Here is a 13,296-nt window from a genome sequence, read left to right on the forward strand (position 1 = left end):
AAAGGATATGTGGACAGAAATGTGACATCATTCAGAAACCATCCTCAGCACCATCACTACTATAGTTCTTAACATAAGGATTCGAAGTTGAAATTGGTTTGGTCAGTATTTGTTTTAGTTTCTGAGTATTTTTTGACATGATAAATGTGGTGCTTTTGTTATATTTGGCTTATTTCCTTCCCTATAACTACAATCCTATTTCAGAAGGTGCCATTCTACAATAGTTTATTTGGTGCTATAGATTTCTACTAAGAAACCGTTACCAAATATCTTTAAAAAATGAAAAAATTATCGCAGAGTCGCAGTCCTCATAGTCATTTGAGACCACCTTCTCTTAACATGTATTTTGCAAAAACAGGCCATTTCACTGCTCAATTAAAAAATTAATTTGTTCCTTTTGACTACAGAGAAACACAAATCATTACTAATAGTGTATTTCCAATGAAAACATGAATTCATTCACAGAAACATACTTTATTAGAAAGTTTCTCATAAGAACAGCTTGGAAGCAGATGTGTCAGTTCAATAGGCATAAGGCCATGTCTGCTATCAGCACATGGAATAAGAAAATTATTTTATTAAGAGCAAACACAAATGAGTCTGGCATGACGCAAAGAATTATAATGAGAACTGGTCTCCCGACTTGATGGCTCGATAAAATCGGTATTAATAATTTAATGACTTTTCAAAAAATAATGGGTAGAGCCCCTAATTGTCAGAAAGGCAATTTGAAGCCACTTGAGCAAGTCGAGTGATGAGAATTTCCACTCCTTTCTCAGGCGGGGGGAGGGTTAGCGGGAAGCAGGGGCCATAGGAGTGCCCAGCTCCACTCTGGCTAGACTCACTGACTATTTGCATTTCCTCCATACAAGGGAAGTGAGGCCAGTTTACGTAAGGAAACGGATCAGACATTTTATACCCAACCCGGGAAACACGGGGACAGGCAGCTGCTTCACAAGCATTTCACACACAGAAGCACAGAGAGGCGCCTGAATACAGGTTTCTCTGTAGAAAAGTTCAAACAAAAAGGATCTGGCAGGAAGGACATCAGGTTAGTGGGATGAAGGAAATTCCAGCGTTAGGCAGACTAATGGCCCCTCAAAACCGTCCACATCCTTTCCCTGCAACCTGTGACCCCATCGCCTTACATGGCAAAGAGGGCTAGCCTGCAGCACCCCCAGTTCAAGCTACTGTGCCAGATGCTGGTGCTTTTGGTAGAGTGGAGTAAGATGTTCTCCGGTATATCATAGGCGGATGCTGATCTGAAAAAATGTGTCCTTTCCAAACCTATCAGAGAAGAAATTTAGAAACACTTGGTAGTTACCTGGAGGGGACAACAACCTCGCCCCAAGGCTATGTTAACACTGCGCTCTCTGTCTCGGTTTGGTCTGGAGAGATCTCGCCATCTGGACGTCTTGCAGAACACACTTGCCCCCTGTGCTGGCTGCCCGTGCAGTACAATTATTAAGGGTCTAGTGCCTTAGGGCAGAGGTCAGAAAGCGATGGCCTATGGTCAAACCCGGCCCACTACCTATTCTGTACACTGTTTAGTTGGAATGCAGCTACACGCATTTTTTAAATACACTGTCCATGGATACTCTCATGTGACAAGGACAGAGCTGAGTCATCGCGGCAGAAACTCTACCCCCCAAGCCTGAAATGTTTCCTCTCTGGCATTTTACTGAAAGTCATCTGGGCATGCTGGGACATCTCCAAAGTAAATAACAAAATAGACAAGCGGTCCACCTCGGACCACACAGCGCTGCCGACCCTATGCTCTCAGTGGGGTCACTGGTGGAAAAAGATGCTGTGTGGACCTCACTGGCAGTCACCCGTGGGAACGTCACACTGCGGTCATTGAAGGTTCGGGAACCATGCCATGTCAATCTGCAAAATCTCCTGGGATGCCACTGAGCCCTGCTAGAGAGGAAGTCCTCACACTGAGATACTGAGCTCAGTTCTATTAGATCCACCAAGTCAGAAAGTTAGCTGCGCCCAGCAGAAAGCCATCGTCAATTGGAAATGGTGCATCTGGGACAAGCATCAGCAGGCATGAATAAGCTGCACAAGCCACTATCCCAGACCCCTGCCTTCCTCTACACCCCCCAGCACATTTCCGCAGCCCACACTTAGGGAGCATGGATGGTCCTTTTCTACCAGTGGCTGAAGAAGGGAAGAGTAAGGGCTTGGTGCATGAAGGGTTAATTTCGAGGGTGGTGTGCAAGCTGGGCAGGGACGGCCCCACTGCAGTCCCAATCCGGGCAGCACCGAAGGAGAGGGGTGAGGAAAAGCCTTCCCCGCAAGGAGCACAACTTTTGGATGGTGCCCCTGGTCATCACTTTGTGTGAGAGAAATGCCCAAGGTTCTATGGCCTTACAGGCAGGAATCTGGCCAGCTGGCCAGGACCTAGGAGATTTGGAAAGTTGGAGACTAGGAAGTCCGAGGTAAAAGCATGTGGTGTGGGCACAAAATGTAAAGATCTTTGCCCTCCAGGAAGCACATGCTACCACAGAATCAGCACGAAACCACAAGCAGACAGAATGACTTGGCCAGGTGGCACCACCCAACCTCAACCACTGGGCCCTGAACTGCTAGCGCAATGGATGTATGAACAGAGCGGCCACGGAGGCGGGACTGGGAGCAGCAGGAGCTACCACACATCAAGGCTGCTGAGGCCGCTGCCACTCCGGAGTGTTCAAATGGTCCCCAACAGTGTCCCTTCTCCAAAATGCCCCCCCTCTACCGGGACACCAGTTCTGTGGCAAGTTGACTACATCTGACCTTTTTAACCCTGAAAGGGACAGAGACTGCTTTTGATAAGAATCACTACTAATTTCAGCTATGGACTGACTTTACTGCCTGCCTGCAGGTGCTCACCAACACCACCTTTGAAGGGTCCACAGAGGCCCTGTGATGGTCTGGCATGGGAGGACCGGCATATCTCATGGTGCATGCTCCTCCAACACTCCTTCGCTGATACAGTGTTAGGTGGGAAGCTTTGTTAGGGTAATTGCCCCGGATCCGTAATAATAGAGCTATTTTTAGACTATGGAGACAGGAAGAACAAGTTGGGCATGTAGATACTCTTCTGACCAATTTTAATTGTAAATGCAAATGTACAGCAGAGGTCTAGTAGACAAGGGTTCAAACTCTTTGCAGAGCTGTCAGCTGGAGACATGGGAGTCTGTATGGGCTGTTGAGGAGGGAGAGGGCAAATACCAGTTACAGCCAAGAGACCACCTGCAGGGGCAGAGTCTATGGTTTGCTCCACCCTCTTTCCCTCTCACCAGATTTCGGGGGGAGTGTCTCCCAGAGCCGACAGGAAGCAGTCGATCTGAGCAGCACAGGGCTGGACCCAGGGGTGCTGTGCTGTGCTACCCAGACCCCTGTTCAGGACATGACTTCTTTTCCCCAGATGCTGAGGAGAACTGTCCTCCCTCTTCAGGAACTGCCTCAGCGGAAGAGAGCTGTCTGTCCAAGCTCATGCCCACTTCACCAGGCAGTCACATCCACCATCTGGTTGATACAGAGTATAAATGCCCACCCGCCTCATGTCAACTCAGGGGCCATACCAACAGGTGGGCTGAGCCCTTGGGACGGCACCACAGCCCAACTTCCCCATCTGCCCATCCTGCATCGCCCTTTCCCCCACAGGTGTTGATCTCTATAGGACTCTCTAATAAACTTCTTTCATGATAATCTGTCTCAGAGTTGGCTTCCCAGGGAACCCAGCCTGTTACAGCATGTAATGAAGAAACATGGAGAGAGTTAAAAAGACACAGCTAAAAGAGCTCAAGCCCTGGTCGGTGCTCAGTGGTGAGAGGGCCAGATCATGGACTGAAGGTGGTGCGTTCAATTCGCAGTCAAGGTCACGTACCTTGGTTGCAGGTTCATCCCTGGTCCTGGTAAGTGAGGGAGACAACCAATCAATGTCTCTCTCTCACGTGGATGTTTTTTTCTCTCTCTGTCCTCCTTCCCTATCACTCTCTCTAAATATCAATGGGAAAAAATATCCTCGGGTGAGGATAAAATGATAACAACAATAATAGTAAAGACCTCAAAATACCGGTGGGGCGATATGGTAATGGAGAGCTATTTTTCTTTGTAAGATTTCTCATACTCTTTGAATTTTAAAGTATATGCATGTAACTTAATATGTCTTTAAGTGTAATGTTATAAATAGAGAAAAGGACAGAAAAATGATTGCATTGGAGAAGCCATTATAATCTTGATCTGCCTGTTTTCCATCCCACTTTCATTTGCAAGTTTTCAAAGACTTGAAGACTTTGAGACCTACAGATCCCCCAAAAGCCCGTCTCTCTTACCACCTCCCATGCAAACTGTTTCATGTTCCCGTCCTCCTCGTTTCGTTTTCTTGTAGGCATGCATGTTCTCACTCACACGCATCTCCAACACACAGCTGGCTTCTCAACTCTTTCTTCCCGTTACCACTCTCCAGCTTCCAAACTTTGGAAAAGCAGAAGACAAGCAGGACATATTGAACATACCTGGGTGAGTTAAACAATCACCTGGACACGTTTTGATATGGAATGTGTCATCTTTCTCCTATCCTAAGGAACATATTTGATGCCTCATCACTCAGAACTAACTCATCCTACATATTTCATAAAGACTATATATGCTGCGGGCTGGAGGGGGATAATGGGGGGAAAAGGCGAACATCTGGGATACTTTCAACATTAGAGATAAATTTAAAACACGAAGAAAAAAAGTGCTGCAATTAAAATTCTCTCTCCTAGAGTCAAGGATGATACACACTTAATATTTCTTTAAAAAAACACAAATCTATTAATGGCAATGACCTCTCAAATAAAGGTTTGTGTTCATTTTTAAAGGATCTAGAAAAGATCTAGAACTGTAGGTCATTCTGGACAAAGAGGATATTGAGATCCTCCCAAGGTTCGACCCACTAAATAACTGTCAAAGGCTCCAGCTCTTGGAGGCACTAAGGTCAGCGAACTGTGGCGTGAAGAGGGAACTCCAGCCCCAGCTTCACCCCCTACAGGCTGCCACGGTCCCCAGGAGCCTCACCGGGTCTGCACCTCGGACGCCCCACCTGCAGACAGCTGTCCACACCACCGAATGCCTCAGTGCTCTCCACCTGCCGGGCGGATGCGTCCCAGGCTTGTTGGAGGTGAAGGACAAGGCCGTTGAATGAAAGACAATTCTACATAATTGACTTCTGTTTGGTGGGTTGTCTGGTTGCTTCTTGTTGTTGCCTTTAATTTACCATGTAACGAGTGCATTCAGTGTGCTTCAAAGAGCAACATTTGGGATAAGACAGAAAAGAAAAACGGAGCTGTTTCCTAGAGTGGACAGGGGCTATTTCGGTGGCATTGTTTCTACAAAATTGAGATGCCATTTCCCACGGATGACCCTCATGTCATGTGCCACACTGACTCTACTCTATCTGCATATTGCACGTGGGAATTGAATGAGATGTGGAAATGTAGTCCTCTCAAGACGAGAAGGTTAATTAGGTATTGTTTTCATTTGAAATTACAAATAAAATTTTAAAACATTTATATTATAGAAAAGTGCACTATACAGGATGAGGCAAACTAGGTTTACAGTTGCTCTTATGGAAAGTAATACAATAATTAGTAAATAATAATACAAGAATAAACCGTGTTTTTGTGTACTCGAAACTGTTAACTTACTTTTGCCCCACACTGTGTTTTCTCATATAATCCTGTGCATCTGTGAGTGCTCATTGGCCAAGCTCTCTGCAGAAATAAAAGGACACCCCCCAATTTAAATACATAATAATATCACAACGAACAACTGCTTAACAAGTCATAGTTCTCTGGCAAAACTGAAAGTCTAGTTTAATTTTCTTTACTTGTTACAATCAGTAAACCTTTTCCTATTTTTTTCTTTCATTTCTGAACCCATTTAAAAGAAAAAAATACATTATAAATACAGCTTTTGTGAATTCATAATAATTACAGGATATATCAATAGCTTTCAAAAAACACACATACCAGTAGAGAAGGCAAACATCTACACATCTTTTTACTGTTTTAAGGAAAAAAAAATCCAGTATAATTTTCTCATTTTAAACTTTTGTACAATGTTTCTTAAAATATATTGTGCATTTAATTGAAAACTGCACTTTATTAAGAAAAAGAGAAGGAACAAAGATCACAGATCGTGAAATGAAACTCATGGCGCGTGATGTATCGGTGCATTTTGATGCCATAATGTTGCAGTTTCGAGCCGTGCAGACCACAGAGCACTATGCGGCTTCACCATCCATAAACCTGTCTACATTCGAGCTCCCAGCCAGGTAAATGCTGCTACTAAGTAACATAAACATCTGTAAAAGATTCAGGCCTGTTCTGATGTCCGTATTCAGCTTTGCATCAAATAAAAACTACTATTTCTACGCTCAAGCCGTCACTAGCCACCACCACAAGTCTTTCAAGTAAAAAATAAAAAATATGCCATTTGTCAACACAGGTCTTTCATGAACTACTATGTTAATTCATATCCTTAAGTTAGTCAGGCATTTACAGAAACATCAAAATGGAGATACTAGTAGTGCTATGAGAAAAGACAGGCAAGTTTTGTAAGGAGGGTTAAAAAGGAAAAAAAAAGATGCCTAATTGATATATTTCCAAATTATGCTGGTATGGACAAGCTAAGGAATCCAATTTTTCCTTAGTAGGCATCTCGAAAGTGCGATTATAAATAGCAAAGTGTCTTTATTATTTAATTCTTTGTGGAATTCAAAGATAGCTACATGCAAATATCTTGTTCACATGGCCTCAAATTGTATCAGCTTCATAAGGTTATTGCTAATTCTTTAATCTCTTGGTATGTGTATATCCTCTAATCAGAATGTACTAGTCAGTAGGCTATACTGACTTTTGGTACTTTGTTATAAATGTACCCCAAAGTCTTAAATGAGAAATGACTAGAGAAACCCACTTAGTATATATCATATAATATGCCATCACCCTTTAGAATGAGCAGACCTTAATTATTCTACTAGTTTTGCAGAAAGGGGGCATGGTTTCTACTTGTATTTCAAAAAGTATGCCCTGGTGGTTAGTGCACAGCAAAATGTATGCCTAAAGGGGTATATATTTTAGAACAGGGAATGGAGCTCTGCGCTTTAACTGTCTCTTTTTTCCTCATACATAAGACCATGCTCCATGGAATATAGTGAAGGGAGATCAAAGAGAAGCTGGTGAAAACTTCAGGAAAAAAAAAAGTATAAAACTATAAAGAAAACAGACATAACATCTGGGGAAAATATTCTAGGCAGTATAGTTCATTTGAGATATTACAGTTATAAATAAAGATACTATTTGGCAGTGTTAAGGATTGTGTTTTTATATCAACAACTTTAGTTACCAACATTTCATAATCCTTGGGAAATTGGTCTTACCCAAGGTCTGAACTACTGACACTCCCAAACAAGAATAGCAAATTAAAGGCCAGACATCACACACTTTTGGTACTTTGTGATAAAGGTACCCCAATGCACCTTCTGAGTCTTGTTACATATGAGTTCTACGTTCAGAGCTGAATTCTGACACTCAAAACCTAATGTATTCAAAATCATTAAGAACAGTCAAATAGGAAAAGAGCAATACAAACAAATCAATGACAAGAAAACATCTTTCAAGACTACTGATCAATTGTATTGAATGTAATACAGAGAAAGGCAAAGGGGTTTGTTTAAATGCTTTTGGCCACTGAAGATGCAAACACCAGCCAAACAGGATCTTAGAAGCGTTTCCAGGTCTATGAATAACACCAGGGGAACACTGAAGCAGACACAGCACATGTTCTCAAACAAAGCAAGGCCATTTCGTCCAGTTTTGATATTTACCTCAAACAAAACTCATGTATCACGTGGTTGAAAGACCAGGGGCACAGTGTTTAAAACCACAATCGTCAAGCCAGTTAAACTTGCATTTCGATCACATCAGAACATTTGGAAATGAGCGACATGATCTAATTCCTGTTTCAGACCATGACTGCTAGGGAAACGTGTCACTGGACGAGGCCTCCTGGAGCCATCGCGAGTCTGGACATGGCGAGATGGCAGTGCTGCAGATCCATCGCCTGTACATTCAATGCAAGAACATAGTTTTGTCCATTTAGAGCCCCTGGCGATTAAAACACACTGTCGTCATTGTAAGCTAAGCCATGGCTGCCAATCAGAAGAAGTACTCTTTCTGATTTTCACTGACTGCATTTTGTCTATCAAGCTGGCTTTTCAAAACAGCCTCGGCACCGTCTACATTCTCTGACCTTTTTGCCTCATTTCTTTTGTATAACCTTTTCTGCTGATAAATGCGAACAGCTATGGCAGTGATACACAGCAAGATAAAGATCACAACAGCTATCAAACCTGGTGAGAGAAGAGAAAAGAAACCCAAAGTCAGAAGGTTCGCCTGAACAGAGATGGTGTTGACTTCATTGTTTCATAAGTCTGCATAAAATTATTTTCAGCTTAAATCAAAATTGGAAATATCAAAATTTCAGATATTTCTGGATCAAGTGGCATCATGATATATTGAGTTTACTTCTGAGTTCTATTACCCTTGAGGATGACTCGCCCCAATTATTCTGGATGTATATTATATTGAATTTATTTCGTGCACTTATATTTAACACAAGAAGGTCTCTAAGACCATGTAGTCACTTCAAACTAAGACTCAGACAAGTTATAATTATTTTGAAATTATAGGATAGTAGTAACACCGCAAAATAATTAAATGTGTCATCATACTTAAATATGTAAACATTTTAATGATGTTGATTTTCAATAATTTGTCATATGCTGAGTAGCAGAAACAGGTTATATATAGTATATGAATAATCCTGACTAATGAAATATATTGATACCCATATATAGGTACATTTAGATCATTTCTATATGAAGAATATTGATTTTTTTGAAACTTCTGGTTGTAAATAAAAAAAGGCTTGCACTGCTAGGCAATCACAGGAAAACAAACAAAAGAAAAAAACAGATCCATTCAAGAGTGTCTCTGACGAAATACTGAAAATTACTCATTTCATTAAATCTTGACCTTCGGTTATAACTCTTAACATTTTGGGTGAAGAAATGAAAATTTTCCATAAAGTACCTCTGGTCCTCTACCCTGAAGTTTGACGGTTGTTTCCAAGCAAGTGCTTGTGTGAATGTGTGAGCTGTGAGCTGTCCTAGTTGCTTCTTGCTGCACGGAACACCATTTCTATTGAAAGAATGACTGAGAGACAAACTATGATTGTTTGACCTGGAAACCTGGCAGATACTTTCTCTAAAATAAAGGAAGTTCCATTTTAGAATGTCCCTTCAAGAATGACGGACAGTAAATAGGGGTGGGCCAAAGGAGGTTTACAGTTGTGAGTACACGAAAGTTTATTCTTAAATTATTATTTGTTTGTATTTTTCCATATGAACAACTGTAAACCTACTTTTTCCCACCCCTGTGTATATTGTCAATGATAAAGTCAAGCTTTCACATGAAAGATAGAATCTGGGAGGCTATTGTCTGTCACCGTGCGTTGGAGAGTTTCCTAACAGACTTTTCTGATGAGATCCGTAGAGTTGTTAACTAATGGTTGTTTTTTACAGACAAAAATAGATACAATGAAAACAGCAATGTGGATCCTATTGTAAAACTATGAGTCTTCATTCTAGTTTAATGGAGTCCAACCAAGCCAAACCTACGAAAGGTCCCATCAGTGACAGTAGATTCCTGAGCACATGATTTTAGGGGCAGGTTCACTTTAGCTAATCACATCATTGCCAGTGACTAAGTGGATTTTTGTCTGGGTCAACCTTATCTGAGGAGAGCAATGTAGCTAAATCTAATATAAATGTGGTAACCAAATTCTGTACCTCAAATCTGAAGAATTTACTGATGTGTATGGCTATTTTTGTTATTATTAGCCATATTAATAAATAATAATTTTAATCGGAATATCTATTTGTTGTTATGTTTTGCCTCTCACCTTAGAAAATCAACCAGTTGAATTGCTATAAATATCTCTGTCATCTGGTTATAGGCCTCTTGCTTAAAATATGCCCTGAACCATGTCAACATGAAAGCTGATGGAGACGTCATAGAGAGCAGGGTATTGTAACTATAAAATCAACATCAGCATCACACTGGCCTGAGGAGGACATCCAGACAGTCCATCCAAAGTCACCAATGGATCTGGAACCAGTTTCTCCGTGTTTGTGATTTATGTCCTTTAATTTGGGGAAGATGCTATGCCAGGATTTGTCACGTCCAAGAAAAACCTTGATTTAACCTGTTATACAAATAATACAAAAGATATTCTAAATAAAATATGGCCAACTACTGCACTCTATGCTGTTGCCATCTGAAACTCTGTGTGAATGTGTTTTTATGAGGAAATTCTGTAGCTTTCTCTCTGTCTAAACCTGGCCATCCATGTTTGTGTGGCCTGGCCAGAAACCTTCTCCAGTAAATCCTCTAAAACTGGGTCACCAGTTTTTAAATGTCTTGTTAAATCAATTTCCGATATTATGTTATTCAGTGTTTGTAACTGAAGAAAAGATCATCTGAAATATAGAACACTGGGGGATTATCCACTTTGGGGAAATCCTTAAATGAATTAGTTATTGTTACACTGTGGGTGCAGTTTATAAGTAACTAGACAATGGGGCGAAGAATTCTACCAGGATGCTCCCAGATGGAGAAATGCACGAGGATGACATTCTGGGATTGAGCAGATAAACTGCACATGGCCCCGGGCAAGGCCTTGTAGAAGGCCATAGCCAGCTGTTCTGCCTCTGAGGCTCTCAGTCCCTGCAATGATCAAGGGCAGACACCAGATCCGTAGATCTTAGCGAGTCCCCGAGCTGCAAACCTTCCATATTGTCCTTCTCTGCTCTATGCATTTGAATCAAGTAAGAATTTCACAGGCGATCTATAACTTGTTTCCATTCTAAATAACACAGAATGACTTACCAGAGCTCTCCTTTACTCTGCAAATCTGGCCAGTGATCTTTGACCACAACAACAGTATTCTAAAGAGTAAATACTTAGTTCTGACATTGACTTGGCTGTGCAATCACTCTCTCTCGCCCTGTATCTCTATCTCCCTATATCTATACTGGTTAAATGTATAGCAAGCACCATTATGAGACTGAGACCATTTGTTTGACTAGAAACCCTGCTTTAACATGTTGAGATTGGAATGCTATAGCTTTAAATGAGTTTTCACCATATAATGTGTTACTAATATATTCATGTGTTTCTTTTTAGACATGCAGTTATTAGCAACTCTTCTAATAGGTTTTTTGCTTCTTACATGATTAATTGGGTATCCTATTTAGGTATCTTTAATTTATACACCATGAATTTGATAAAAAGAAAAGCAATGGGAATAGCAATGAGGATGTGAATATCCTCACAAAGATCTGACCAGTACTATACTGCCTAAATAAAATCCTAATTACTTAAAGGAAGGTGATGTCTAGGTGAGTAAGGGCATAAAAAAATAAAACCGAAGCTCACATAAGTTTCCCAGGTATATGAGTAATCACTTTATCTGGCAATGTAATGAAATAAATGTTTACTTTTTATGTTCATATGTGCACAGTGTGGAAAAAAGGTGAGTCAGAAACATTTCAATAATCTGATTATAATGCCATTCTTAAAATCTTTAATCTTGAAGAAAAAATTGGGGGGGTCGGTATCAAAAAAAATTATGTCTCAGAGAATATACTCTTTCATTGCTAGGAAGATATACTCAAACCTTTTTGTTAATTCTGCAATTTAAAAGTGGTTCCTAGTTAAAATAACTAGGAACCATTTTAATTCAATTTACCTAAAATGTATACAAATGTAAGTAAAAATATAATATTTATTGATGGTAGCATCTAAACAATGGAAATGTCTGTTTTATTAATCATTAAGGCAACATAAAATATATGCTTCTAATGTTAATCTCAGGTTTTCTCAACTCTACATAAACCCCTGAAGAAGCAGTGATATGTCCAAGAAGCCATCAAAAATGATACTTCTTAAAATATACGCAGTATCACCTAGGGAATGTAGATGGCCATTTTCCAGCTAAATTATATTCCTTATTAGAGTTTAGCAACTATTCTTTAAGTGTGGTGCTTCAGTAAAATGACCAATTATTTACGCTGAAAATCTCCAAGGAAGCTGGGAATTTAGGAATACTCCTCCATAAGACAATCCAGTAGGAATAATAAACCAATCCCATGGGCCTCAGGATTCAGTGGCTAACACTGAAAGAGTTTCTAGAAGGCTAGAGATCCACCATTCCTAGCGATGATAAGAACCAAAGAAGAGCTCATTCATGCTTTCTATTACCTCCAATTATGGCAGAGTCACTTTTGATAGCATTAGCTAGGGGCTCTCTGTCATCTCTTGTTCCAGAATGATCTGCAGTAAAAGGACAAAAGGGGAAAAAAAGGAGGGGGTGATATATGCAAGTAAAAAGAATTTTGAAAATGTCATAAACGTTTTAAAGCAGAACAGAATGTAGGTCAACGTGGGATCTCTGTTATTTTAAACTTAAGAAATGTCAACTGCGATGTCCCGCATGCATAGGAAAGTGAGAATCTAGAGAGAAATGGGAAAGGGAACTGAAAGTTAAACGAAAGCAATTTTAAGAAACCATCTGGAGAATGTCGCATAACAGCAGCATCGGAAGTTTTTGAGGCAATGGACAAGCTGTGTTTGTGGCTGGGTAACGACACACACATATGCTACCTGCAAAGGAGTGCGTCCTTTCTCTGGATGTGGCGTCAGTGCCAGCCTGGGCCACGCAGCTGGACTCCGTCACGTGCCCTGAGACAGTGACGAGGGCGGAGCGGCTGGGGTGCAGAGCAGCCTTCAGAGGGGCCACGTGGCTGAGCTGCACTGCAGACAGGCAGCCCAGGAAGCCCTGCGCACCAGCCAGCGCCGTCTCCTGGTCAACATCACTGTGCTCTGCAAAGACAAGGAAACAGCAGGATTAGTAGTGCAAGTAGGGAATGCTACAATGGAATGTTCCAGGTCTGATAATGCAGCAGCTGTCTAAGTATTTAGTCACTGCACACGTACACACACACACACACATACACACACACACACACACACACACAGTGACTAAATTCCTTTTTTTGGCATTTATTTAAAAAGTCAGATCCATTAAGTCTTTTCACAATAACTGCTGAGTCTTTCCAGGTTAATGAAGGCAAGATTTTAAACATGGCTAATTACATATGACAAACTCCCAGGAAATGATTAAAGCCTCCATAAG

The 13,296-nt window shown here is 41.0% G+C and overlaps 1 protein-coding gene across 1 annotated transcript in view; it reads right to left on the reverse strand.

Moving 5' to 3' along the window:
- Nucleotides 1–7,513: 7,513 nt before the first annotated feature.
- The window catches only part of CNTNAP4 (contactin associated protein family member 4), a 246,084-nt gene continuing 240,301 nt past the window's right edge, over nt 7,514–13,296 (reverse strand). Inside the window, exons 22-24 of the mRNA XM_059667397.1 lie at nt 12,765–12,983; nt 12,363–12,434; nt 7,514–8,389 (exon numbers count right to left, since the gene is read on the reverse strand). Of these exons, the coding sequence (XP_059523380.1) occupies nt 8,196–8,389; nt 12,363–12,434; nt 12,765–12,983 (485 nt within the window). The 3' untranslated portion in view covers nt 7,514–8,195. The remainder of the gene's footprint in view (nt 8,390–12,362; nt 12,435–12,764; nt 12,984–13,296) is intronic.

This window comes from Myotis daubentonii, chromosome 15, assembly GCF_963259705.1.
Source record: "Myotis daubentonii chromosome 15, mMyoDau2.1, whole genome shotgun sequence".
NCBI lineage: Eukaryota > Metazoa > Chordata > Mammalia > Chiroptera > Vespertilionidae > Myotis > Myotis daubentonii.